General features: G+C 65.3%; 1 protein-coding gene across 1 annotated transcript; it reads right to left on the reverse strand.

Moving 5' to 3' along the window:
• Window positions 1-1,912: 1,912 nt before the first annotated feature.
• On the reverse strand, window positions 1,913-24,623 carry NKD2 (NKD inhibitor of WNT signaling pathway 2). Its single transcript, XM_042903472.1, is given in 10 exon segments — window positions 1,913-2,415; window positions 2,658-2,785; window positions 3,442-3,526; window positions 3,791-3,938; window positions 4,437-4,532; window positions 6,825-6,952; window positions 8,090-8,150; window positions 24,181-24,260; window positions 24,517-24,574; window positions 24,576-24,623. Coding segments are annotated over 10 exon segments (1,335 nt in total).
• Between the last annotated feature and the right edge of the window lie 398 nt (window positions 24,624-25,021).

Below are 25,021 nucleotides of genomic sequence, written 5' to 3' on the forward strand. Positions count from 1 at the left end.
GTTGTGCGGGGACATCGCCTCAAGAGGCCTCCCCGCCTGGACCCCCTCTCCCCCGTTCTGGGGGCTGTCCGGTCCGCTGGGCTCAGACCCCTCCCGGACGCACGCAGCAGGGTGCTTGGTGGGGAAGGGTGGGTGAGGCCCCCAGTGCCCACCTGCGTTCCGGACCATCAGAAAGCGCCCAGACCTTCCGCTTTCGCTGGACCTCTGGGCCCACCGTCCCGACGGCCTCCTCCTGACACTTCCCATGGCAGGTCACGCCCACGCCAGAGGGGGCTTGCGGGCTGCCCTCCAGTGTTCACTGGGCTCCTCTGGTGTGTCGGTGACGTGCCTGGCACCGAGGATGAGGCGTGGGCCCTCCGGGAGCCCGTGGAGCAGAAGCGTATGAGGTCCCTGGCAGCAGGTGTGGGTGAGGCGAGCAGGCTGGCACAGACACACAGGTCTCTCCGAGTACAGACAAATGTGTAAGTTTTAGGCAGAAAAGAGGAAACAAAGCAGGGAAATGGTCCCCTGGTGGGATGGGGTGGGGGCTGCCCCAGGGATGGGGGTGGGGTGAGGGCTCCCCCAGGGGCAGGGGTGGCTTGGGGGTCTCCCGGGGGCGGGGGTGGGACGTGGGCCCCAGGGAAGACGCCAGATCCTCGAGATCCCCGCAGACTTTACAACAGCCACGACCCAGGAGGACGTCCTGAAGAGCAGACGGGGGCAGATGTTATCCCGACCTCTCCGAACAGATCCCTGTGTACAGAGAGCCACCGTCTCCACTTGAACCCTGGTCCTCGCAGCCCCAGACGTGGTACCGAGTGTCCCGTTAGCACGAGCCAAGCTGGGGACGTAGGTTTTCGGGTTGCCGACGTGTTTGAACTTGAGAGCAGAAACACGGGGAGGAGACCCCGCAAAGACAGAGTCGCGTGTGCCTGCACGTGCGTCAGTTTTCCCTCCACCCGTGCACGCGGCGGACGCGCCCCGGGCCCGCTGGCTCCGCACACCTGTAGCCTCGCGCTGCCTGGGGCGGCGGTCTGCCCGTATCTACCGGAAGATCTCGATCGCAAACGGGGCCCTACGTGTTGCAAATGCACACGCTTTCGTTGTGCCTGAGGGGGGACCTCACGCGTCGACCACTAACGCTTCATCCTCAACAGCGGTGCCACGAAGGCCAGTGAAAGCCACCCACACAGACACGCAAGCTGCCGGGGAGTCGGCGTGCCTCTCCAGAACAAAGGAGCAGTAACTTCCTGCCTCGGTGGGAGCGCTGGGGCGGGGTGAGACTTCCTGCTGGTCCACAGCCCTTCTCCTGACGCCCAGAGGGAATGGGGATCATGCCTTCCCCGGGGGGGGGGGGGGGGGGGGGGGGGGGGGGACTTGGCGGAGGCCGGGTCTGCCGCCACGCCGCTTCGGGTCTGCGCCCACCAAGCACGAGGGGCCGGCCTGCCGTCCACGTCTGTGTCCGCGGAGATGCCGGAGGCCCCTCCTGCAGCCCCGCGGCCCTGCCTGGCCTCCCCGCCCCGCCGCCGCGTTTCCTGACGACGCCCCGTCCCGCGCGGCCACCCCCCTGCCGCTGCCCCCTTTGGACTTCCTCGTGAACAGATTACAGGAAGGGCCACGTAACAGGGAGCCCACACCGGACGTGTGGCGTCCGAGCGGAGCCCCTTCAGCACCACAGGGGCCTCGTCTGGAATCACAAACAAGAGTAGATACCGGCTGTGTTTCTCCACCCGCGGAGGGGCGGAGGGTGTCTACGGGTCACGCGCAGTAGCTTCAAAGCTGAGACGCCGGTGGCGTCCCACGCGTTCGTGCGGACACGGCCTCTGTGGGCAGCACGGCGTGGGGAGGCGGGGGGCAAAGGAGGCCCTCCCCACCAGGTCCATCGGCGCCACCTCCGCGGAGCCCACGCCGGGGCCGGTGCGCGCGGTTGGCACTAGGATGGGTGGTGCTCGTGGCGCTGGACCGCGGGCACCACATAGCCCTCCCCCACCAGCGGGGGCGGCGGGCCCCGCACGCCCTCGTGCTCCAGCACCGCCTCGGGGGGCGAGTGGCCCTCCCTGCCCCTCTGCCGGTAGCGCTTGTGGCCGTAGGGCTGCGGCGGGGGCTGGGGGGGGCGGGGCTGGCTGTCCCGGGGGGCGGGGGCCGGGGCCGCTGGCAGGTGGGAGCCGAAGGCTCTCCTGGGCTTGCCTCCGCCGGGCGCCCCAGGTGGCCTCCCTGAGCCCTTGGGGGACCTCAGAGGCTGCTTGTCCTGCCCCTTCAGGCGGGGCTGCGCGTCCAGGGCCCTGGCGGGGTCTGCAGCTGGCGGGGGGTCGTCGGCCAGCGGCTGAGACCTGTGGTGGTGCGCATCGTGTGCGTCCGCCTCCTGCGAGTGGGCCCTGCTCTGGGGGTGCACGGCCTTGCCCTGATGCTCCTGCTTGGCTGGTGCCGGCGGGGACCCTGCAGACACGGGGCACCCCTGAGACCCACCCCTGACACCCTGCGAGACCTCTGCGGGGCCCGGGACATTTCACACCGGAGCAGGGACACCCCACACACCTGACTGGGACGCCCACGTTTGGATGCGGGACTGTCGTGAGCTTTGTCGCAGGGACCCGGGACCCTTGCGGGGAGGGGGCTCCTGTTCCCGGGGCGTCCACACACAGGACTTCAGACCCCGAGCGCTGGTCTCCGGTACCTACCGGGTCCGAACTTAGACGTGTAGTTCTCGATCCCGGCCAGGTCCAGGTAGTGGTTCCTCCGCTCCCTGTTCTCGTCCACGCGGCACGGGCCCCGTGCACAGCAGGGGTGGGGGTCGGCGCCCGGCCTCCTGCGTGCACCGTGGGGATGAGGGCCCGAGTGCTTGCTGCCTCACGGGCCACAGCAGGCCCCGGGGGGACTGGGGGACGCCTGGGCCGGGTGGTCTCCGGATCCCAGGCAAGGGGCCTCTGTCCGGCACCCACTGCCCCGGAGGGGAACGGGAGAAAGGCCCTCGAGGACGGCCGGGTCCCCAGCCAGCCCCGGGGACCCCAACAAGACCCCAGCAGCACCACTGGGAACCCCATTCAGAACTTCCGGGGGCTCCAGTGTCCTCCCGGCTAGAGCCTGCCGCCGGGATCGGGCCACCGCCGTGGGACCTCCGCACAGCCCGGCCGCCAAGACACCACGTGGGACCGCCGGGCGCCAGAGCAGGTCAGAGGCAGGGTCCGAGGCCAACCCACCACTGCCCTTCAAACCTCACCCAGCACTCAGACGCCGAACGTGCTCAGCTCCAGCAGAGCGCCAGCCGCCAGAGGGGCCCCCAGACGGTGCCCTCACCCTGACGGCGGGCAGTGCCCGGGCTCCTCGGCCAGCATCCCACCCTCCGCACCCAGATGCCTGACTCGGTGGCTCTGTCCGGAGGGGACAGCCTTGAGGCCTGCGGGCGGCAGGGGTGAGTAAGCTGTTCCCACTGAGGACACCCCAGAGGCAGAGCCCCCCCCTCACCTGACATGTGCCGACAGCCTCTTCTCGGCCCCCTGGGGGTCCTCGCTGAGCTCGCCCTCCGTCCTGCAGTGAGTGGGCTCCCGGTCTGCGGGGGGGGCAACCCTTCACTCGCTTAGTCGTTGACTCGCTCAGTCACCCACTCACTCACTCACTCGTTTACTGAACAGACAGCTTGCCCTTGGCGGGGATGGGGCACTGACGGTACACAGAGGTGACGGGGAACCAGAGGCTCAGGAAGTGAGCGGTCCGCGCCGTGGGGACGGGGTGCGCAGGACAGGCTGCTAGAAGGAGGAGGTGGCTGCCATCTAAAGCAGGGTCTCGGGGGTGTCCGAGCAGGGGAGCCCCTCACCTTGGCCTGGGGGAGGACTCTCCTTTCTCTTGCTGGACGACTCGGGGCTGACGGTCAGTTTCACACGGAGGGTCCTGCTGCTGCCAGAGGAGTGGCTGACGGAGGCGTCGACGGCCTCACAGATGGTGTGCATCAGGCTGGACACGTCCTGAGGACGGCCAAGTCACCGGCACAGGCAGATGGGCGGGCGGCCCTCTGCTGCCTCCGGGCCGTCTGCCTGATTCACACGGCCTCCCACGCAGACCCAGGGACGCCCACAGAGCTTGTCTCAGCAGCCTTTTTGTGCCCCCGAATTTAGCCCAGCCCGTGCACCGGGCAGCCTGGGACAGCCCTGCTGTTATTGGGATCGCATCTCTGGGACCCTTTCCATCTGAAACTGACTCTGCGTTCAAAAGACTTAGGAATCAGATAAACTGTCAAAATTTTGCTCTTTAAGCCAAACACGTCCTGCACGCACAGGCCAGCAGAGGGGAGCCCCTGGGACTCTCGGCTGCCCCCCAGCCCTGACCCTCCTCACCGGCCGCCTGGGAAAGGTCCGGCCCCCCCCCCTCCCTGCAGGGCAGGGCTCTGAGAGGGCAGGCGGGGAGGGGGCAACCTCTGTGTGTCTGCTGTCCCAGCCTTCCCCGGGGGCCGCCTGGCACCTCACCTCCCTGGTGGCTTTGCCATTGTTGTCGAAACCATAGAACGTGAACGTCCACTCCTGACGGTTGTCCTCCTTCACCGAGACGTCGCACTGGAGCACCTGCAGGGCACACGGGACAGAAGGAGGCAGGCAGGGTCGTCCTCACCCCACACGGGGGGGCCTAGGCCCTGGGCCCTGCCTGCCCTCCAACACCAGCCCCTCCCCCACTCCAGGCGGGCAGGCACAAACCATTAAGTCGGGACCTCCTGGGATGGGGGGGCACCTAAAGGGGGGGAGCACCATCCTGGCCCAGGACCTCCTGACGGGGGGAAGCACTATCTGGGCCCAGGACCTCCCGAGGGGGGAGCACCATCCTGGCCCAGGACCTCCTGACGGGGGGAAGCACTATCTGGGCCCAGGACCTCCTGAGCGGGGAGCACCATCCCGGCCCAGGACCTCCTGAGGGGGGAGCATCTTGGCCCAGGACCTCCCGAGGGGGGAGCACCATCCTGGCCCAGGACCTCCTGGCCCAGGACCTCCTGAGGGGAGAGCACCATCCCAGCCCAGGACCTCCTGAGGGGGGGAAGCACTATCTGGGCCCAGGACCTCCTGACGAGGGAGCAGCATCTTGGCCCAGGACCTCCCGAGGGGGGAGCATCATCCCGGCCCAGGACCTCCTGAGGGGGGAGCAGCATCTTGGCCCAGGACCTCCCGAGGGGGGAGCACCATCCCGGCCCAGGACCTCCTGAGGGGGGAGCAGCATCTTGGCCCAGGACCTCCCGAGGGGGGAGCACCATCCCGGCCCAGGACCTCCTGAGGGGGGAGCAGCATCTTGGCCCAGGACCTCCCGAGGGGGGAGCATCATCCTGGCCCAGGACCTCCTGAGGGGGGAGCAGCATCTTGGCCCAGGACCTCCCGAGGGGGGAGCAGCATCCTGGCCCAGGACCTCCCGAGGGGGGAGCAGCATCCTGGCCCAGGACCTCCCGAGGGGGGAGCAGCATCCTGGCCCAGGACCTCCCGAGGGGGGAGCACCATCCTGGCCCAGGACCTCCCGAGGGGGGAGCATCATCCCGGCCCAGGACCTCCCGAGGGGGGAGCACCATCCCGGCCCAGGACCTCCCGAGGGGGGAGCACCATCCCGGCCCAGGACCTCCTGAGGGGGGAGCATCATCCCGGCCCAGGACCTCCTGAGGGGGGAGCACCATCCTGGCCCAGGACCTCCTGAGGGGGGAGCACCATCCCGGCCCAGGACCTCCTGAGGGGGGAGCATCATCCCGGCCCAGGACCTCCCGAGGGGGGAGCACCATCCTGGCCCAGGACCTCCTGACGGGGGGAAGCACTATCTGGGCCCAGGACCTCCTGAGCGGGGAGCACCATCCCGGCCCAGGACCTCCTGAGGGGGGAGCACCATCCTGGCCCAGGACCTCCTGAGGGGGGAGCACCATCCCGGCCCAGGACCTCCTGAGGGGGGAGCATCATCCCGGCCCAGGACCTCCTGAGGGGGGAGCAGCATCTTGGCCCAGGACCTCCCGAGGGGGGAGCATCATCCCGGCCCAGGACCTCCCGAGGGGGGAGCATCATCCTGGCCCAGGACCTCCTGAGGGGGGAGCACCATCCCGGCCCAGGACCTCCTGAGGGGGGAGCATCATCCCGGCCCAGGACCTCCCGAGGGGGGAGCACCATCCTGGCCCAGGACCTCCTGACGGGGGGAAGCACTATCTGGGCCCAGGACCTCCTGAGCGGGGAGCACCATCCCGGCCCAGGACCTCCTGAGGGGGGAGCACCATCCCGGCCCAGGACCTCCTGAGGGGGGAGCACCATCCTGGCCCAGGACCTCCTGAGGGGGGAGCACCATCCCGGCCCAGGACCTCCTGAGGGGGGAGCATCATCCCGGCCCAGGACCTCCTGAGGGGGGAGCAGCATCTTGGCCCAGGACCTCCCGAGGGGGGAGCAGCATCCTGGCCCAGGACCTCCCGAGGGGGGAGCATCATCCTGGCCCAGGACCTCCTGAGGGGGGAGCAGCATCTTGGCCCAGGACCTCCCGAGGGGGGAGCATCATCCTGGCCCAGGACCTCCTGAGGGGGGAGCAGCATCTTGGCCCAGGACTTCCTGAGGGGGGGAAGCACTATCTGGGCCCAGGACCTCCCGAGGGGGGAGCATCATCCTGGCCCAGGACCTCCTGAGGGGGGAGCAGCATCTTGGCCCAGGACCTCCCGAGGGGGGAGCATCATCCCGGCCCAGGACCTCCCGAGGGGGGAGCACCATCCCGGCCCAGGACCTCCTGAGGGGGGAGCAGCATCTTGGCCCAGGACCTCCTGAGGGGGGAGCAGCATCCCGGCCCAGGACCTCCCGAGGGGGGAGCACCATCCCGGCCCAGGACCTTCTGGCAGGCGGGGAGGAGCAAAGGCCTACCTCGATGTTCAGGCGCCTCTTGCCCAGCCCTCGTGGGCCCTCGCGGCTTGCTGCTTTCTCTCCATCAAGCACGCCAAAGAGCTGTCCTGCGCTGCCTCGGCCCTCGGCTTTCTCAGGGGTGACTGCCACTGGAGGGAGGAGAAGGCTGGGAAGGGTCCTTTCCGGGTGGGGCAGAGGGGTACGGCAGGTGTGGCCAGGGAGCCCTGGAGTCCTTGCCAGCCTCTGGTCCCCTCCATCAGGGTCCGAGCTGAGAGCCCATCCCCCAAGGAGGCACCAGGGACCTGTGAGGAGGGCGGGGCGGCCCTCACCAGGGTTAACCAGGTGCACCCTCCTGCCTCTGCCCCCCGCACCCCTGGCAGCAGTGACTTTGGAGCCCAGGGGAGGAGGCCCCCTGCAGGCCAGGACAGGGAGGTCCCTGCCCGAGGGGGGCAGGAGCACCATCCGGGCCCGGCCCAGGATGCCCCCTCTCCCCATCTACTGGGTCCAGTTTCCCCTGGACTCCAGGACCCAGGGGAAGCCTGTGTGCTGAGCGTCAGTGGGAAGCACCCAGTCGCCAAACGAGTCAAGCGCTCGTTTCTGGGCTCGTTTATTCTCTGGGAGAGGAGCTCAGGCCTGTCCTGGCTTAGCACCTGCTGGCAGGTGTCCGTGCTGGTGGGAGTGGGGGACGTGCTCAGGGCCTGAGCCCCCGGCTAGGAGGGTCTCGGAGCCCCTCTGAAGGCAGCCTTGCTGGCGAGCCTCCTTATACCCCACATGATGCACATCTGATGATAACCTGTCACGCTCCACGGGCGGACCACCCCACTGTGGCCGGGACTCTGGCCAGTCAACATTTCCCGGCTGACCGTTCCTGGCAGCCTTCTGCTGACACAGGGTGTCAGACCCAGACCTGACCCTGGATTTGCCAAATGGCTTTTATACAAAGCCTGGCCATCCCACCTGCACGCCGGCTCATGGGGATCCAGACGCATAAAAGGTCAGAGGCCCTTGTGACTCCAGCTTTTGCTCAGATCCCTAGATCCAAAACCCAAGTCCCCTAAGCCACGCAAGGAGCCCTGAGAGAAGTGTTATTTCGAAGTATATTTTAAGGCCGAACTGCCTTTCAGACCGGGGACAGTGGCACCTGCGACAGCCCCTGGGTTGGCTCAGGTTTCAGGGACATGCCAAGGCGGGCTGTCCGGTCGCCAGGGGCTCAGCTCGTTCTGAGCGCAGTTCCTGCTCGTGCCCTGGGTCAGGCTTATCGATGAGGTTCGGGGAAGGAGACTTACCCTCTAGGGGACACTGGTCCTCCCAGAAAGGTCCCTCCTGCAGGTCCCCGCTGAGCAGCTCCTGCGACAGCAACAGGACAGCCAGATGACACAGCTCAGCAGCAGAGACCCAGGCACGAGCCCTGGGCACCCGAACCGGACGCCGGCCTCCCGGGCTGTCGTATGCTCTCGGCTGAGAGATATGACCTCTCCACACCTCACTGAGCTTCAGATTTTAGAAAGCAGCCCCCACCCCCCGGGGTCATCCGGACGCAACTGCACCGTGTCCGGAAGGTGTGGCTGCCTGTGCGCGCAGACGCTGCTGTAGAATGCGCCCCGCGTGCCCGGGTCGAGTGGCATGGCCTTTGCCTGAGCCCGCAGCATAGCCTTTGCTGTTAGAGGACAGCCCGGCACAGGTGCCGGGCTGCGCTCCCCTCGGCTGCCAGAGCCCAGGGCGGCGGCGGGGAGGGCGTTTGGGGCAGCCGGACGGCGTGAGAGGACCCTGTAGCCCATCTCAAGGCCAGTTACGGAAAAACAGGGAAAGATCCTTAGCACATCCCAGCGGCTTCGGCAGGAAAGCTACTGAATGGAAGTTCGGGGAGTTGCATAAATAATTCACAGAAGCAAACAACGTGGAGAAGGAAACACCAGACGTGACCGGGGAAGCCTCCTTGAATCAAAAGGGCCCCAAGATGGTGTGGAAACTGGCCACCCCAGGAACCAGCGAACCTCCAGGGGCCTTTGTGGGGAAGTGGCGATTCTTGTCCCTGCGACTGGTGATTTCAGACAGATTCGTCCCGGTTACACAGACGCCCTTAAATCTGTGCTGCTTTGGCTAAAGAGGGGGGCAGAGAGCTTGGATTGGGACACATCAAACCCACCGCAGCCCCTGGCCAGATGTGCTGCGGGCCCTGCCCAGGGGACCCCAAGGGGCCGAATCCCAGATGGCGGGGTCCCATCAAGAAGAGGGCGTAAACATCTGCCCCTCTGGGAGTCCCAGCAAGGGCTCACCTCCCACAGCAGCGCCCTCCCCAGCCCGCCAGGGTGCCCCCACCCCTGCCACAGCGGCGACAGCCTGTCCACACCCTTCGCTCCCCCCCAGAGGCCATGTCTCTTGCTGAGACCGCCCCCAGCTCAGACTCCTAAGCTCCTCGTCCTCCCTAGCAAGTGGCCCCTCACCGGACAGGCCCTGGAGGAGGCCAGGAGAACCCAGCTCCCCAGGGGAGGCCTGCCAGATGCCCCCACCGCTGCCCATGGGTGCAGAGACACTGGGAGTTTGGACGAAAAAAGTAAGCTTCCGGCCTCCCCTGAAAAGCCAGAAGGTCCAGCCACGTGTTTCCAAGGATCCCCAGGACCCTCCGCCCCTGGGGATACCCCCACACCATCCCCCGCCCCTGGGGGACCCCCACGCCATCCTCTGCCCCTGGGGGACCCCCACGCCATCCCCCACCCCTGGGGGAACCTCGCTCAGGCATCCTTCTCCTGTGGGGGACCCCCACGCCACCAGAACTGTGGCCACGCTGGGCCAGCCACCCCATGGTGTTAGGTCTGAGAGGTCACGTGCACGTCCTGGCCGGGACCAGCTCCTGTCAAGGCCATGGGGGTGTGGGGGTTTGGGGTTATGCAAACAATCCCCCCAGGAGGAGTCTACTTTTCAGATTTCAGCGTCTTTCTTGGAAACCCATTTCTCTGACTCCTGGAAATACCCTGAGGAAAACCGCTTTTCTAAGACCTCTTCCTTCTCAACCCGTTAAAGCGTGGGCTCAAAAACTGCTCTCTGTGGAATAATGCCGGGCATTCTGGAAGGATCTCATGGGTCTGCTGTAAACACAAGGCCACGGTGAGAACGTCCTGAGCACAAAGGGGAGGCTCAGCTTCCGCCTCAAAGCCAGGCTGTGACCGGAAACGGGGGGCGGGTCGGCTGGAAGGGACAGCTGTGTGTTTGCTCCCCAAGACAACGCTCTGGGCCTGCCTGAGAGATGGGTTCTCCCCCGGATGCTGGCTGTGTGTTGAGTCCAGAGGAGTGACAGCAAGGACCTGAGCACGTTCTGTTGTGACAAGAATCCAGCATCTCCACGGAGGGCTGGGCTGCTGGGACCCACGGTGAGCGGTGGGCGCGTGCCTCCCTCCACCTCGCCCCTGCCAGCTGCTGCCCTGTGAACTGCCCCTTCTTTTGTGTTAAAAAAATGCAGAACTAGGGGCAGCTGGGTGGCTCAGTCGGTTGGGCGTCCGACTTCAGCTCAGGTCATGATCTCACGGCTCTTGAGTTCAGGCCCCACATCGGGCTCTGTGCCGACAGCTCGGAGCCTGGAGCCCGCTTCGGATTCTGTGTCTCCTTCTCTCTCTGCCCCTCCCCTGCTCACGTTCTGTCTCTGTTTCTCAAAAATAAATAAACGTTAAAAAACTTTTACAAGGCAGAATGGTCCACTCAGTGCACCTCACAGCCACCTCGTGACTCCCAACCTGGAGCCCTGGAGCCTCTAGGGTCCTGGAAACACTGGCCTGTTCCTCAAATGTAAGGTCAAGGCTGCTTCCACTTCTGAGGGGCAGGACTGGGAGACGAGGTGGGAGGGAGGTGGGATGGGGAGTCCAGGCAGGGGTGAGAGGTGGGCGAGGGTGACAGGTGGGTGGGGGTAGGGAGGGAGAGGAAGACAGAGATGGGGGAGGGGAGGGAGGGACCCCGGGCAGGTGTGTTGCTGGCATTTTCCAGAACCAGATGCTCTTGGCATAACAGCCACTGGGGTTCCCCAGACCCTCAGGGGAGGGTGGCCTGAAATGCCGGGTGGCCCCTCACGACCTTCTAGAAGGTGCTGTTCAAGCATCCCCACGAAGTCGGAGACAAGAGGGGTCCCTCCTCGCAGGCCCCACCGGCACGTCCGGGGCTCCCGGCCCCTCCACGGCCACACCACCTGCTCCCCGCCACCGTGGCCCAGCTCACACCAGCTCCACCCCGCGCTGGGGGCTGCCGACCAGCCAGCAGGGTTTCTGACCATCGGGGACGTGGTGACCGGAGAAGCAGGTGGCTCTACAGCAGAGCAGGGAGGGTCTTCGGGTGGCTGGATGGGAAGGAGCCCTCTCAGCCTCCAGCGCGTGGCTCCCGCCGTCGGCACCGCTGACCGGCCACGGGACTCCCAGAGACCAAGGGCCGCAGCGTCAGGAGCCCCCAGGACCACCTCCCCCGGGTTAATCCCGCCGACGGGGGCCACCCTGGGTGCTGGGTGGCCGGGTGGGAGGCCAGGCAAGGAGCTGCCTACCGTGTGGTGGAAGACGGTGGAGTGACAGGGCAGATGGGGGTTTGCGGGCCCAGGAGGGGAGGCCGAGGGGTGCAGGGCAGAGGCCCGGCGAGCGCTGCGGGTGGTGGGGGCCTCACGCTCGGGTTCTCGGGGTTCAGGACACGGGGCGGGATTGACACGGGGTAAGAGGTGGGGAGTCTGGGCTCAGCACGCAGACCCGGGCCTTGTGGGGAAAGGCAGAGAGCGAGGCCAAGTCAAGGGTCAAGAGTGCAGAGCCCTGGGGAGGACGAGGGCCAGGGCGGGAGGCTGCAGGGGTGGCGGGGGACAGGAGCCCCAGCCCGCGGTCCCGTGAGGGCTCCTGCCTCCAAAGCTCTTTGAATGAGAAGAACCCCCACACCTGCCTGCCAGGAATCCGAGGCGGTTGGGGGTCTGGGGGCGCGTCCGCCCACACGCGCCTCGGGACCCGGGGTAGCATTGCCCCCATACTCTGTTTTGACGAGAGGAAGGCAGGAAGGCGGAGACCCGCCATCGGGTGGAGCGTGACCTCGCGGCGACCCGCCAGCGAGTCTGTCTGGATCGCCTCGGGCGGCTTTGAAGTGCGCCTCTCGGTTTCCGCAGCTAAACAGTTTCAGATATGACACGGCGGCTTCACGGGCTTGATGATTCCGACACGCGTGCTGAGGCCCGGGGGCCCCGCTCAGGACTCCGGACCCTGAGACCAAGCTCCCGGGGAGGCGGGCGGGCTTCCCGCAGGCGGTGCAGACAGCTTCTGGTTCTTTCTTTCACAATGACAAGGCTTCCGGATCTGAGAGCGGCCTTTCCGGATTTTGTCCATCAGTGCTTCTAGGTTAGGGCTGCTTCATCAGACTTTGTAATCACCAAATCTGGAATTGATGTCTAGAAACCCGGTAATTTGGGGACCAAATTACCCGAAATAAATGTGTCTGTCTCTTCACACGTCAGCTCTCTGCTGGAACTTACTCCCCAAATGAGGTCAGACAACAAAAATGGTTCCGCTCTGTCTCATCCCCAGCACGGTTTGCCATAAAATTGCTTGTTTTATTAAGAAAAGACACAGAATGCATTACATGCCCCGCTTCCCCTGGTCTCTAGAGGTTAATAGCACCCACTCCCCCCAGAAAACACCCTGAGACTGTCCCCGAGGACCCCTCGCTTGGACCTTGCTGGAGAATGGTTGCCAAGCGTGTGGCAGGAATGGCTGAGAAACCACAGCACGGGGGACAGGAGCGTCAACCCAGGACACGCCGCGGAAGACGCAGCCCAGCGGCCGGCCCCAGTGCACGGGGATGTTGGGGGGAGAGGATACATACGTGTGAATATACACGTGTGGGATGGTATCTCATGTGCACACACACACGCACACACGGGTATGCACATGCACACACATGCACACACACACTTCTACCCCAGATAATTGAGAAGGGGCCATAAATATGCTAAAATCATCCCCAGGGATGTTAGCATCCGGGAACTGTTTTCAGTCTAACACTAAATGTTAGAGAACACTTTTCTCAGCTGACCTGCAGACTCGATTTTCTTCTCCCAAACACGCCTGCTACTGTCTCTGTCTTCAGAGTTAACGATTTATAATTTCCCAGAAAAAAGAAAATCAAGGGTGACTGACCTTCCATTTCCTGCTGCTGTCCTCTGAGCTTACTGGCCAGAGGCCAAAAACACAACACAAAGCCCCCCATCCCCTTGGGAAGCGGCTGCACCCCAGGCCAGTCCTGTGTAGACAAGGTTTAACACACCAGGTTCAAAGTGCAGACCCAGGGGCGCCTGGGTGGCTCAGTCGGTTGAGCGGCCGACTTCGGCTCAGGTCATGATTTCACGGTCCGTGAGTTCGCGCCCCGCGTCGGGCTCTGTGCTGACAGCTCAGAGCCTGGAGCCTGTTTCAGATTCTGTGTCTCCCCCTCTCTCTCTGACCCTCCCCCGTTCATGCTCTGTCTCTCTCTGTCTCAAAAATAAATAAACGTTAAAAAAATAAATAAATAAAGTGCAGACCCAGAAGCCGGCTCCCCTCTGTCTGAATCTTCCCCGGGAACCCTGACTTCTCCCGTTCTTTCATTTGTATTAAAGCCTTATGTTTCCATTTCACCGGAAGACTAATCCCAAAGCTGGAAAAGAACCCATGGATTTTAGGTCTCTTTTGTTTGTTTGTTTTTTACTTTAGAAGGTGCCGTCTGTTCTGTGAAGTCCGTGTGCTGAGCAGAGAACGGGCTGGGAGTGTTGAAGGGCTCCTATCTGGTTCCGGCACACGACCCTGAGGACTGAGCTACTCTGGGAAAGGTGATACGCACTGTTTCTTCCTCTGGAACCTTCTTGCTCGCGTCACGTGCAAACACAGCCCATGAACGGCAGGGACGGACGGCCCCCCCAGCCTCTGGGGAGACCCCTGAGCTCAGAGGGAGCAGCTCGTGCCGGCCATGCCCCTCCTGTGCCCGCACCCCTCCCACCTTCAAGGAGGCCTGCACATGTCTTCGTTAAGCAACCATCTGGAGTCAGAACCGGGAACTGCAAGAGCAAAGGACGAGCCCCGAGTGCAGGACACATGCTTGCCGGGCCGTTGGTCAGGTGACACAGCGCAGTGGTTCCCCTGCCCCCGCTCTCCGGGCGGCCCCTCCTCTGCCGGTGTCCCCGCTCCCTCCTTCTGCGCTGTGACCCGGAAACCAGCGCCTGCTCCCCGTGCCTCCCAGGGGTCACCGCCCCGCGCTGCGTCGTCTGACGGTCGCTGTGTTCCGTGCCCCGTGCAGTCTCCCTGCTGTGTGAGGCAGGACGGCAAACGCAGTCCCTCCATTGTGACATCGGTTTCCGGGCAGCTGGGTCAGCGCCTCCGGCCAGCCCAGTCCCCGGACCTGCGCGGCCCTCAGCGCGACGCGAGTGGAATCTCGCCCTGGTGCCTCCCCTCAGCCCAGCCACTCGCCGTCTTCGCTCCTCGTCTCTAGGGAGAGAGGGCAGCCCCTGTTCCCAACTTCAATTTGCCCTCGTTTTAGGAGGCTCTCCCTCATCCCGTGAGGCACGGGGCACATCACTCCCCTGGTGCACTGCCCCGTTTCCACATTTATGTGTCGAGAACGTGTTGCACACCGCACAAGGTAAACCACAGAAACGCTAGTGCTAACGGTCTGATTGGCCTTCTTTCGTCTAAGAGGATTCTTGACAATTTCAAAAGCCAAGCCCGCGACACACACACACGTGAGCAGGGCGTATACACCCGTATCGCACTCTCACACTGATCTGGCTGACGACTCCTTGAAACACACGAAAACCGCCATGACCCACCCCAGCCGCGGAGGGAGGGGACACGGAGTTGGCTGCACCCCAAATGCAGCCTCCCGGGGCTGTGCTGTCCACGTGGCAGCCACGGCCACGGCCACGTGGCCATTTACATTTCAACGTATTCAAATGGAACCGCATTAGAAACCCATTTCTCTGTTGCACCAGCCACGTTTCAAGCATGAGGGTGACCCCTGTGGGCAGTGTGGGCACAGCCAGTCCAGTGCTACTGGACGGCGCCTAGTCCCATGCCCCCACCTACAGATGGAGAAACTGAGGCCTGGAGACGTGTGCAGGCTCCCCAGGCCACAGGGAGAGCCAGCCGGACCCTGGCCCGCCCGGCCATCCTGCCTCGCCAAGGCCTCAGTGAGCGGCTTCAGGCCAGGACCGAAAGTGGGGCCCACTTTGCACATCCGGAGGCCCTGACGTCTGACCTGCTGCATCGTGGCTAGGAGTCGACTGCCGTGACCCTCACCTCGGCGCCCTCGGCAGAGCGGCTGTCTAGGCCCGGGCCCCACCCTGCTCCCAAATTCAGCCTCCAGGCAAGGGCTGTCAAGGGCCCTGTGCCCCCACGCTGGATGCCCCGGAGGCAGGCAGAGGGAGGACAGCCGGTGCCCAGCCCCGCTCCTCCTGTGCTGTGGTTCAAGTCCCGGGTCTGAACCCGGTGTCTGGATGTTTTGGGTCACACTGTGGAGGGCGCTCTGCAGAATGAGAAGGCAGGTGCCAGCAGGTGCCAGACAGAGAGGGGTCCCGGGCCCCATGACGAAGGCCGCTGCACGGGCAGCGGAGGGCAGAAAGGGTGTGTGCAGGGTGGCCCCTGCCCTGCAGGACATCTTGGGACAGCCCCTCAGGGGACCGGGTCTGGGCCTCCACTCGGGCACTCGGTCGGAGAAAAGCTGCAACCTCCACAGCCAGCCTATGAAGGTGCCTGGAGAGAACGCTCGTGTCTCTGGCAGCGTGCACCGAGCCACGTCTACCCCTTCCACCCCATGCCCGCGGGACCATGGGGTCCAGGCTCCACCCACACCCCAGCCCCCGCCGCACGGCGCACACGCGGGGGGTGGGAGCCCACACCCCGAACGGTGCACACGCAGGAGGGGGGAGAGCCTACGTGCCAGCGGAGTGTGCTGTGGGCCTGAGCGTTGAGAGAGCCCGCAGCAGAGGGTCCTGGCCGTCCCCCGCCAAGGAAAGAGGCTCCCGAGTGCAGATAAGCAAACAGGTTTGCCAAAGAGCCAATAACACCGATGCACGGTTACCGAGGTGTTTCGAAGCCTGACAGGTGACACGCATGCCTCCTCTGGGGGCACAGCAGACAGCCGGCCTGTGCGCCTCGTCACTGCCGAGGTCCCGTGACGGCAAGCCGAACTATGCTCCCAGTTCTCTGCCCCCCCTCGGCGTGACCAGCTCTCTGACCGCCCCCCTGGCCCCGTGACACAACAGACCTGTCACTCGTCTTGGTGGCCATCTCACGCTGCCACAACAGGTCCTCGTGGGGTTCCACGGGAAGGACATGTCGACGCTCATGTGGAAGACAGACACGCTCAGGCGTGACCTGGGGCGTGACCTGGGCCGGTCCAGGCCCTGCCTGGCGGCTGTCTCCTTACAAGGAGCAAGAAGGGGGCAGTTAGCCACCAAGAGCCCTGGACAGACATATGGACGGACGGACCGCTGGCTCGTGTCCCCCTGCAGAGCGGCTTTTGCCTGGGCCTCTCGTGGGGCTGGCTTCCAGCGCTCTTCCCCATTTCCTGGGAATCCCTCCAAGCAACGATCGCTGCATTGAGATCTTTCTGGAAACCCTGTTCTATGCCCAGAAAACAACTCCAGGACCCGGGCAAGTGAAGGCCAGTCCTGAAGCACCCCCCCCCCCCCACCCCAGAGCACACAGATCACTCTATGCCTGTGTGCTTCCACTGGGCGAGGTCTGCAGACCGGGAGGGGCCCAGAAGCTTCCGTGGCTCAGCCTGCCCAGAGGGGCCTGTGGCCAAGCACAGAGAAGGAGCAGGTCTGCAGAGGCCCAGGATGAGACAGCAGGTGCCCGTCCTCCCAGGAGGGGCCCCAGGGCCTGGTGAGCGCAGGGCAGGCCAGAGTGCAGAGGGCACCTGGGGGGACACAGGGATATAGGGCCCACAGAACCTCAGAAGCCCAGCTGGGCCGAGGGGCACTCAGATGTCCGCGGGCAGGGCTGAGCCAGAAGCCACACTGGGGCGGTGGGAGGCCAGGCAGGGGGGTCCACGACCACAAAAGACCCGGCTACACTCGGACTCCTGGGGGCGTGGGGAGGCTCCTGTGCAGGGGTGCGGGCACCTGGCTGAGCAGGCAGCAAAGGGGCAGAGGCTGAGTGGGAAGCCGGGGCCTGCAGGGGTATGCGTGGCAAGGACACAAGGGTCTCAGCCTGGTGGAGACCAAGGCTGGTGGAACTGTTGAGTGACAGGGAGACAAGGGCCCAGGGTGGCCAGCCAGTCGTCCTGCGTAGATGAGGGCGTGGGCACAGGGCTGGGGAGACACCTCAGGAGTTTAGGCCCAGCACAGCCCTGGGGGACAAGGCCGGCAGGCAGCTGGACAGATGCTCCTGGGCCGGGCAAGGTTGATGGACACTCCTGACATGTAGCTACCAGGGGGCAGGAAGAGACCCCGAGGAGCAAGAGTGGACGGGCCCCGGGACGGGGTGCCGGTCACCCAGGCCAGGAGCCCAGAGGATGGGGCTGTGGGCACCGTCCTGCTCCCGACACTGAGCGTGAAACCCTGACCTCACCAGCAGGAGGCGAAGAACGTGCCAGAGTCCCACAGCCAACGGGCAGCGAACCATCGGGTCTGGAGAGAGGTCAGCACCGCCTGAAACCTTCCCACGACAGCCTGGGCTGTCCACACAGTGGGCAGGGAGCTGGCGCAGGTGGGACTGCCTTCAGAGGGAGGCTTCAGGCTGGGGCTGGGGGCTGGGGGCTGAGGGCTGGGGGCTGGGGGCTGGGGGCTGAGGGCTGGGGGCTGGGGGCTGAGGGCTGGGGGCTGGGGGCTGGGGGCTGGGGGCTGGGGGCTGAGGGCTGGGGGCTGGGGGCTGGGTGCTGGGGGCTGGGGACTGGGTGCTGGGGGCTGGGGGCTGGGGGCTGGGGGCTGAGGGCTGCGGGCTGGGGGCTGGGGGCTGAGGGCTGGGGGCTGAGGGCTGGGGGCTGGGGGCTGGGGGCTGGGGACTGGGGGCTGGGGGCTGGGGACTGGGGGCTGGGGGCTGAGGGCTGCAGACCAGAGTGTGTGGAGAGGAGGGTGAGCTTTGGGGAGCACAGTGGAAGGTGCTGGAAGGAGGGCTGGCTGTCCAGGGCCCAGATGACAGAGAAGGAAGGACTGAGGGGCTGCTTGCAGGGGTCCCTCTGGAGGGTCAGGCTGAGGCAGAGAGAAGGTAAGGAGAGCCACACTGGGCCTCCCCTGCCCCTGAGCTCCTGCAAGAGGCCAAGTCCCAGAAGGACACAGGCTTGGGACCCGAGACCCATGGTTACAGGCAGGCCCAGGTCTGGGGAGGGTCCTGCCATCACGGCGGGGGCTCGGGGACGAAGTCTGGTGGCCTCACCTTCCCGACGGCAGGGAGGGCTACTGAGTCCTGGCCGTGCTCGGAATCCGAGTCCTCCGAGAAGCTTTAGCGGCCGCGCTAACATAATGTCCAGGGTCAGTTTTGGTGTTAAAGCTGGTATGTGGCTTCCCTTCTCTGATTCAGGCCGAGATATACTCTCCTCGGAGGACATCGCAGAATGAAAGGAAAACAGATCCTTCCAGTTCCGGCTGCTATGGGCTGCCCAGCGCCGCGGGCAAACTCCAGCTAGCAGAGCAGGCGGGACAGAAGGGACCCAGTGTGACTGGAGCGGAGACAAAGGCTGCCGGCGGGGCCCCGAGGCTGCAGGGGTAGCACAGGACACAGGTGGGGTCCCTGTGAGGACCTGCGTCCTGTCTTAGCCGGGCTTCTCAGCAGAGGGGCAGCCCCCGCGACGGTCCTGACACAAGCCAGCTCTCCGTTCCGACAGGTCACCGTCACACACGGTGGAGCGTCCAGAACGATGGCTCTGGCCTCGCGTGGAAATTGGGACGGTGCGGCTCTCCCGTTGAAGGCGAGCGACCCCACGCTCCGGGTACCTGCACCTGGGGTCAAGTTGTACAAAGGAGGCAGCACTGAGCCTCTGAAGGCCCATGGTCTCCCTGGGGAGCACCAGCCCAGCCCCTGGGAGGGCCTGAAGGTTCCAGGCAGGGGTCTCAAAAGCCTCCAAAAAGGTGACGTGTGAGTAGACACCTGAAGGCGGGGAGGCGGGGAGCCGAGCTGTGGGGATGGGCTTCCAGGCAGAGGGCAGCACGTGCAAAGGCCCTAGGGCAGGACCAGGGAGGAGGCAGGGGCAGAGCGGGTGCCCCTGGGCAAGGTCAGAGGTGAGACGCAGGGAGGGGTGTCAGCCTCTCAGATCTTCCTCCCTGAGGAGGTGCTGGCATCAGCCCTGTGTCCCCAAAGCCCCTTCAGCTCCGAGGTGGAGGGCGGGTCGCAGATGTGTGTGGGCGGCGGGGCGTGGGGAGCAGGTCACAGCAGAGGCGGGGAGAAATGGCTGATGCTAACCCTCAACATCAAGAGCCTGAGCTGGCGGGTTTCCCGAGGAACGGGGTGAAGGTGGGACAGGCGGGGGGACGGGGCCTGCTCGCTGGCATGGAGAGAAGGAGGAGCCTGCGTCCTGCGGGTGGTCTGGCTGGAGAGTGTCCTTGCCACCTGGGGACGCTGGTGCCTGTGGATGCATAGCGCCCTCAGGGTCTGCCCGGCCCAGGGGCTTGCTGGCCTGCGGGGGGTTCCTGAGGTCTCCCTCCTCCAGCTACAGCTCCACACCCCTGACTTGGCCCCAACTCAACGCCAGCTGCTCTGGGTGCAAAGCGACTATGTCACGATCCCTTTAACAGACCCCCCGGGAGGGCCCACCTGCCAGCCGCCCTCCCTTCCAGGCTGGCGGCGGAAGAAACTAAAGCTGACCCAGATGGGGCCAACCAGGGATCTGGGGAGCGTGACTGCTGTGCCTCAGCAGCCGAGAGCTTGTCTTGACACCAGAGGCCTGTCTGCGTGCGCCCAGCACTGCTCAGTGTTCCTGCTCAGAGAACGCGAGTCTAGAGGTTCGTTCTGGGATCAGCAAATCCCGAAACAGCTATTCAGCTGTGGCTCAGTGTGGACGCTCTCGGGTCGGCCTCAGAACAAGGGCCTCCGCGACACGTTAGTGTGAAGGCTGCACCAGCCTCGACGGGAAGCTTTGCTACCCACGGCTGCTGCTAGTCCCTTTTAGGCCAATGAGGAAAGCAGCGCGTTCCAACCTGGCACGTCATGGAGCTGTACCGGGCGGAACGGTGCCTCCCGGAACCCGCGTCTCCCTGGAACCTCGGATCGAGACCTTATTGGAGAACACGGTCTTTGCACATGTCGTCTGTTAAGATGGGGTCGTGCTGGATCCGGGCAGACTCTAACCAGTGGCTGGTGTCCTTGTAGGAAGAGGAGGGGACGCACAGAGACACGGGAAGAGGCCACGTGTGGACCTGGGAAGGGATGGGGCTGTTGCGGCCACAAGCCCAGGGACACCGGCTGCCCCCGGAGCTGGAGGAGACCAGGAAGGACCGTCCCGCAGTGCCATCAGGGAGGCACAGCGCGGCTGACAGCCTGGTTTCGGACTCCCCCCCTCCCACCCCGAACCAGCACAGAATAAATGTCCGCGGTTTTAGGCAGTTTGATACAGCAGCCAATACGGGTAGCCCGAGGCTGCTTTTTTATATGATTATTTTAAAATACTTAATTCTAGGGTGCCTGGGCGGCTCAGACGGTTGAGCTTCTGACTCTTGGTTTCGACTCAGGCCATGACCCCACAGTTAGTGGGATCGAGCCCCAAGTGGGCTCTGTGCTGACAGCGCGGACCCTGATTGGGATTCTCTCTCTCTGCCCCTCCCTGCTCACTCGCTCGCTCCTTCTCAAAAATAAATAAGCAGACTTCAAAAAATAAAATAAATAAAAGAAAACACTTCATTCTAAGGCATTCCCAGCACGTGCTTACATTGATCAGCTATCAATCGACTCCGGAAAGATGTGGAACCCCGCGCCCGGTGCCCACATAAGACCGGGGGTCCAGCTTCCTTCAGGAAGAACCACCCACACCCTCCTGCTGGGGTCAGGGGCTGATCTGCTCCAAACTTCACCTGGGGACCCAGGGACCCCACAGCAGTGGGCTGGCCCCTCCTGGGTTAAGCACACACATGTGGGCGTCCCCAAGGACCAAGAGGATGCCACACCCCGAGACGGTCAGGGCCCGCTGGGCCTCCCCACAGGCCAGCGGGCCTCCAGCAGGCCTGAGAGAAAAGGAACAGGAGAGGGAGTGGGGGAGAAGGGGGCGCAGGAGGGGCCGAGGGGGGTTTCCCTGAGAAGAGCGGGGGCAGCCGGGCCCCTCAGATGCTCACATGGGAGCCCACGAGTGCAGGGGAAGGAAATCGGTGCTCGGACGTGGGTGTGCTCACCTCACACTCCTCTCTGGGCCCCAGACCCTGTCCCCGGCTGGCACCGGCTGGCCCATCCGGCGGCCCCATGGCTCCACAGGGCAGCATGGACACTCGGGGTTGACACTCGGGGCTTCGCTCAGCAGCGAGACGGGCGTGTGGCCTGCGGGCCGCTGTGGGTCCTGCCTTCACTTCGTGCGGAGACCCCGGCACGGCGCTCCCAGTGTGGGGACCACCCTGGTGCTTCTCTGAAGCTCCCCGAGGGCCCCTGTGGATGAGGAGGCTCCACGCTCCCTCAAGCCGCCGCCCATGAGGACGCGAGCCGTCACAAGCCCGCCTATCCCCGGGGCGGGCGGCCGCACCTGCCATGTCTCCCGCAGCTTGCTGGGAGCTTCTCGGGAGACCAGCAGCCCCGGGAAGTGCCTCTGCGACCACGGTCCGGCACGGGGGACAGGCTCCGCCGGCCAGACCCCGGCCCCCCATGGCCAACACGGAGGGGTCCTCTGCCCTGGCCCCCGGCCTCGCCTGGTCCTCACCTACCGCCCTGAGGCTGTCCCCACCTGGAACCACCTGGAACCACCACCCTGCCGCCCGAAGGCTGTGCTCCCGCTTTAGAAACAGCACCGTCAAGTGCTTCTGGTGCTGCTGCCCTCGTTCCTCATAACGCCCTGCATGTACGACCCGCGGGACCCCCTTCCGGGGTCCTCTGGGCGGCACTTGCCAGCACCCCCACGTCACGCGGCACAGCCTGGCCCCGCGGGGGGCACTTGGCAGAGGAGACAGGTCCTGCCAATGTCAAACCGTAGCGTCTCCCAGAAGCAACAAGGAAGACCGTTCCCGACCTGGACACAGGCGGTTCAGCTGCCTAGAAAATGCTAATATTTACAAGAGTGTTTTAGACATGTGCTAAGTAGGCACCTGGGGCCAGCATGGTGCACGGACGTTAAATGGGGGAAAACCGACCTCATTTCCTTTATTTTGGGGGAAGAGGGGGACAGGTGACAGGAGGCGGGCACACACTTAATTTCCACCAGGTGGTTCGCCACAGTTCTGGTGACCACACAGGGCAGCTCGGTCGGCACGGAACCGCTGACCAACTGCAGAAAAGGCGCGTGTCCCCCCGGAGCGCGCTGAACACTCCAGCTGGCCTTCCCCGGGCACCCCTGGGGGGCAGGGCCGTGACCAGAGCTGGACGGCGCAGAGCAGAAGGGAGCAGGACGCCAAGCCGTAAACAGGAGGAACGGAGGACCCGACCCCCAAATGTCTCTGACGAGCAGTTTCCAGGGTCCGAGCCCGTGCTGGGCAAGAGCCGCCCAGGCTGCGTTCAGGGACGCGGTGGCCGCAAGGACACCAGTGCTGGAGTGAGGTACACCTGGGCCAGCGGGTCAACCTGAGGCTGGTGCCAAAGGCTCACATCCCCGCGGCCAAACGAGGGAGACACAGTAGAAGCCACGCTGTTGTTTCAAAGCTAAAACGTCCTTCGGGTCATTCTGCTCTTCCCGTATCCTGGTGTCGAGACACCTGCTTGCGCCAATCAGCTTGGGCGACTCGAACAGCACACGCTGGGGGCTTGTAAAGACACTCAGTCCTCACACTTTGGACACCGGAACCCCAAGGTCGAGGTGGCGGCAGGTTCCGTGTCTGGTGGGGCCTCTCTCTGATCCTTAGATGGTGTTTCCTCGGGTGTCCTCCCACAGCAGATGGGACAGGGACCTACCTCTGTGGGGCCACTTCTAAGGGACTAACGCTGTCACAGGCACTCTGTCCACGTGACCTGACAAAGCCCCACCACCTGACGCCATCACCCCAGGGCCAAGCTTCAACAAACAGACTTCGGAGGAACGCAAACATTCAGATCACAGCGGAGCCTAGAGGGCCCTTCCGGGACCCGTGGGCCTGGCAGGCCCTTCCGGAACCCGTTGTCCTGGAGGGCCACCCCGGGACCCGTGGGCCTGGAGGGCCATTCCAGTCCCAGTCCCGTGTTTCGTCGGCAACAGCGTGTTCTCTGCAAGCCCCGTGGCCCAGCAGAAGCAGGCCGCGTGGTGCTGGGACTGCCCCGTGTGTCACTGCCACGTTCCCAACGAGTGAGTGCGTTCGCCCAGAGACCTCCTGAGCGCACAGAGCCAGGCCCTGCGCCCACGCCCCAGGCCTGACCTCGATGTGAAGTTACGGGCAGGTGACGTTTGACTGACCACATGCGGGACGGCCGAGCCTTGACGAGGCCCCAGCCCCTTACTGGCACCTCTCTGACGAGGGAAAAAGGCAGAAACCAGCAGTGCTGTCTGGTCCCCTGCACGGAGGGGCACACGTCCATCCAGCGTTATTACGAGGTACCAGAAAATGCCCTCAGGTGCATTCCCTACTTCACGGCACTCCCAGAGAGCACGAACGTGACTCCAGGGTGTCTCCTTTTCAGGACACATCTGAGCCCTTTCTCAGGACCCCGCTGCACAAGTGTCTAAACAGACGTGGAATTTTTATTCAGCAACAGCCAGAAGAACGTCCTTCAAATCAGGGAGCTGATGCGCTCTGCCTGCCGTGGACTTTGGGGGTGTGGGGGCAGGCAGGACAGGGGCAGGGGCCTCGGCCACCTGGGGTGGCCCTCTACAGGGACCCAGTTCACGCCGATGCTGGGACCACCTTCTCCTGCAAACTCCAAACTGTGGGTCTACTTTACTCAAGGTCCCCCCAGTAGCCCAGGCAGGGACAGTTGTCTGCTTCTAGACCCAACGCCTTTCAAACCCACTCTGCCCGACGGCTGGGTCTTGAGCCCACAGTCGGGGCCCCTGGCTGTCGCATCTGGAGCCTGGCTTTCCCATGAGCCTCCCTGCAGGCCAGTGGCCACCCGCCCCACAGACGGGAGGGGCGGTGGTCTCAAACCCCAGTGCAAGCCATTGACCCTAAAGCACCTTGATGCCCGGCCCCCGCCCCCGACGCCTCCAGCTGGGATCCTGAGGCCCTGCTGCCACAAGACCCCAGCCCGGGACTCAGAGGCTGGGCAGGGACGGGCTCTGGGCCCAGCTGGGGTCACCCCGGCGGCGGGCCACCTCGCAGGTCCGGACCAGGGGTCACAACTCTGGCGCCCGCTCCCCGGCCCGCGCCTACCTGCTTGCCGCCGACGCGCCGCTCTGCCTCCTCCGCCCCTTTGTGGCCACTCGCGTACGCGGACACCGCGAAGCCGTCCCCTGCGACCGCGCGGGAAACGAGGCACCGAGGAGGAAGGAGACGCGCGTCAGCCCCTGAGCCCCGAGCCCCGAGCCGGGTCCCCGCCCGGCGCGCCCACCCCCATCCCCGCGCGCCCCGGGGCTCGGGGCTCAGGGGCTGGGGTCGGGGTGGCGGGTGGGTGGGACCTGCGCGCTCCCGGAGCCCCCGCGGCGGCCTCCCCGCACCCCGCGGGCTCTGGGCTCGGGGTCCCGGCCGGCGGCAGCCGCGCGCGCTCACCTTCGGGGCTCTCTCTCTGGGGCGCTGCGGCGCGGCCGGGGCGCGGGGGGCCGCGGGGGGGCCGGTGAGTGGCCTCGCTCGCCGCGCTTGGACTGACACTTCCCCATGCCGCCCGGGGCCCCGCGCTCAGGGGCGGGGCGGGCGTCCGCGGGGGGGGGGGGGGGCGCGTGCACCGGGCACCGGGGCGGGGTGGGTGGGGGGGAACGCGGACGGGGAGGCGCCGGCGGCGGCCCGGCTCCCTCTGAGAGCGCGCGCCCGCCCGCGCCCGGGCTTTACGCGCGGCCCCCGCAGCGCCCCCCGCGGCCGCCGCCCGCAACGCGTCGCGGCCCGCCCGCCGCCTCCGCCAGGGAGCCCTCGAAGGGGCGCGTGCCGCGTGGGGACGTGGCGGGACGGCGCCCGCTAGCGCGAGGCCCTGGGACCAGCAGCCACGAGGGTGGGCAGGGCCCTCCGTGGACCGGCGGTCCTGTGCGGACTCTACGGAGGGCAGCTCCAGACCCCTCACCAG

This window comes from Panthera leo, chromosome A1, assembly GCF_018350215.1.
Source record: "Panthera leo isolate Ple1 chromosome A1, P.leo_Ple1_pat1.1, whole genome shotgun sequence".
Classification (NCBI taxonomy): Eukaryota; Metazoa; Chordata; class Mammalia; order Carnivora; family Felidae; genus Panthera; species Panthera leo.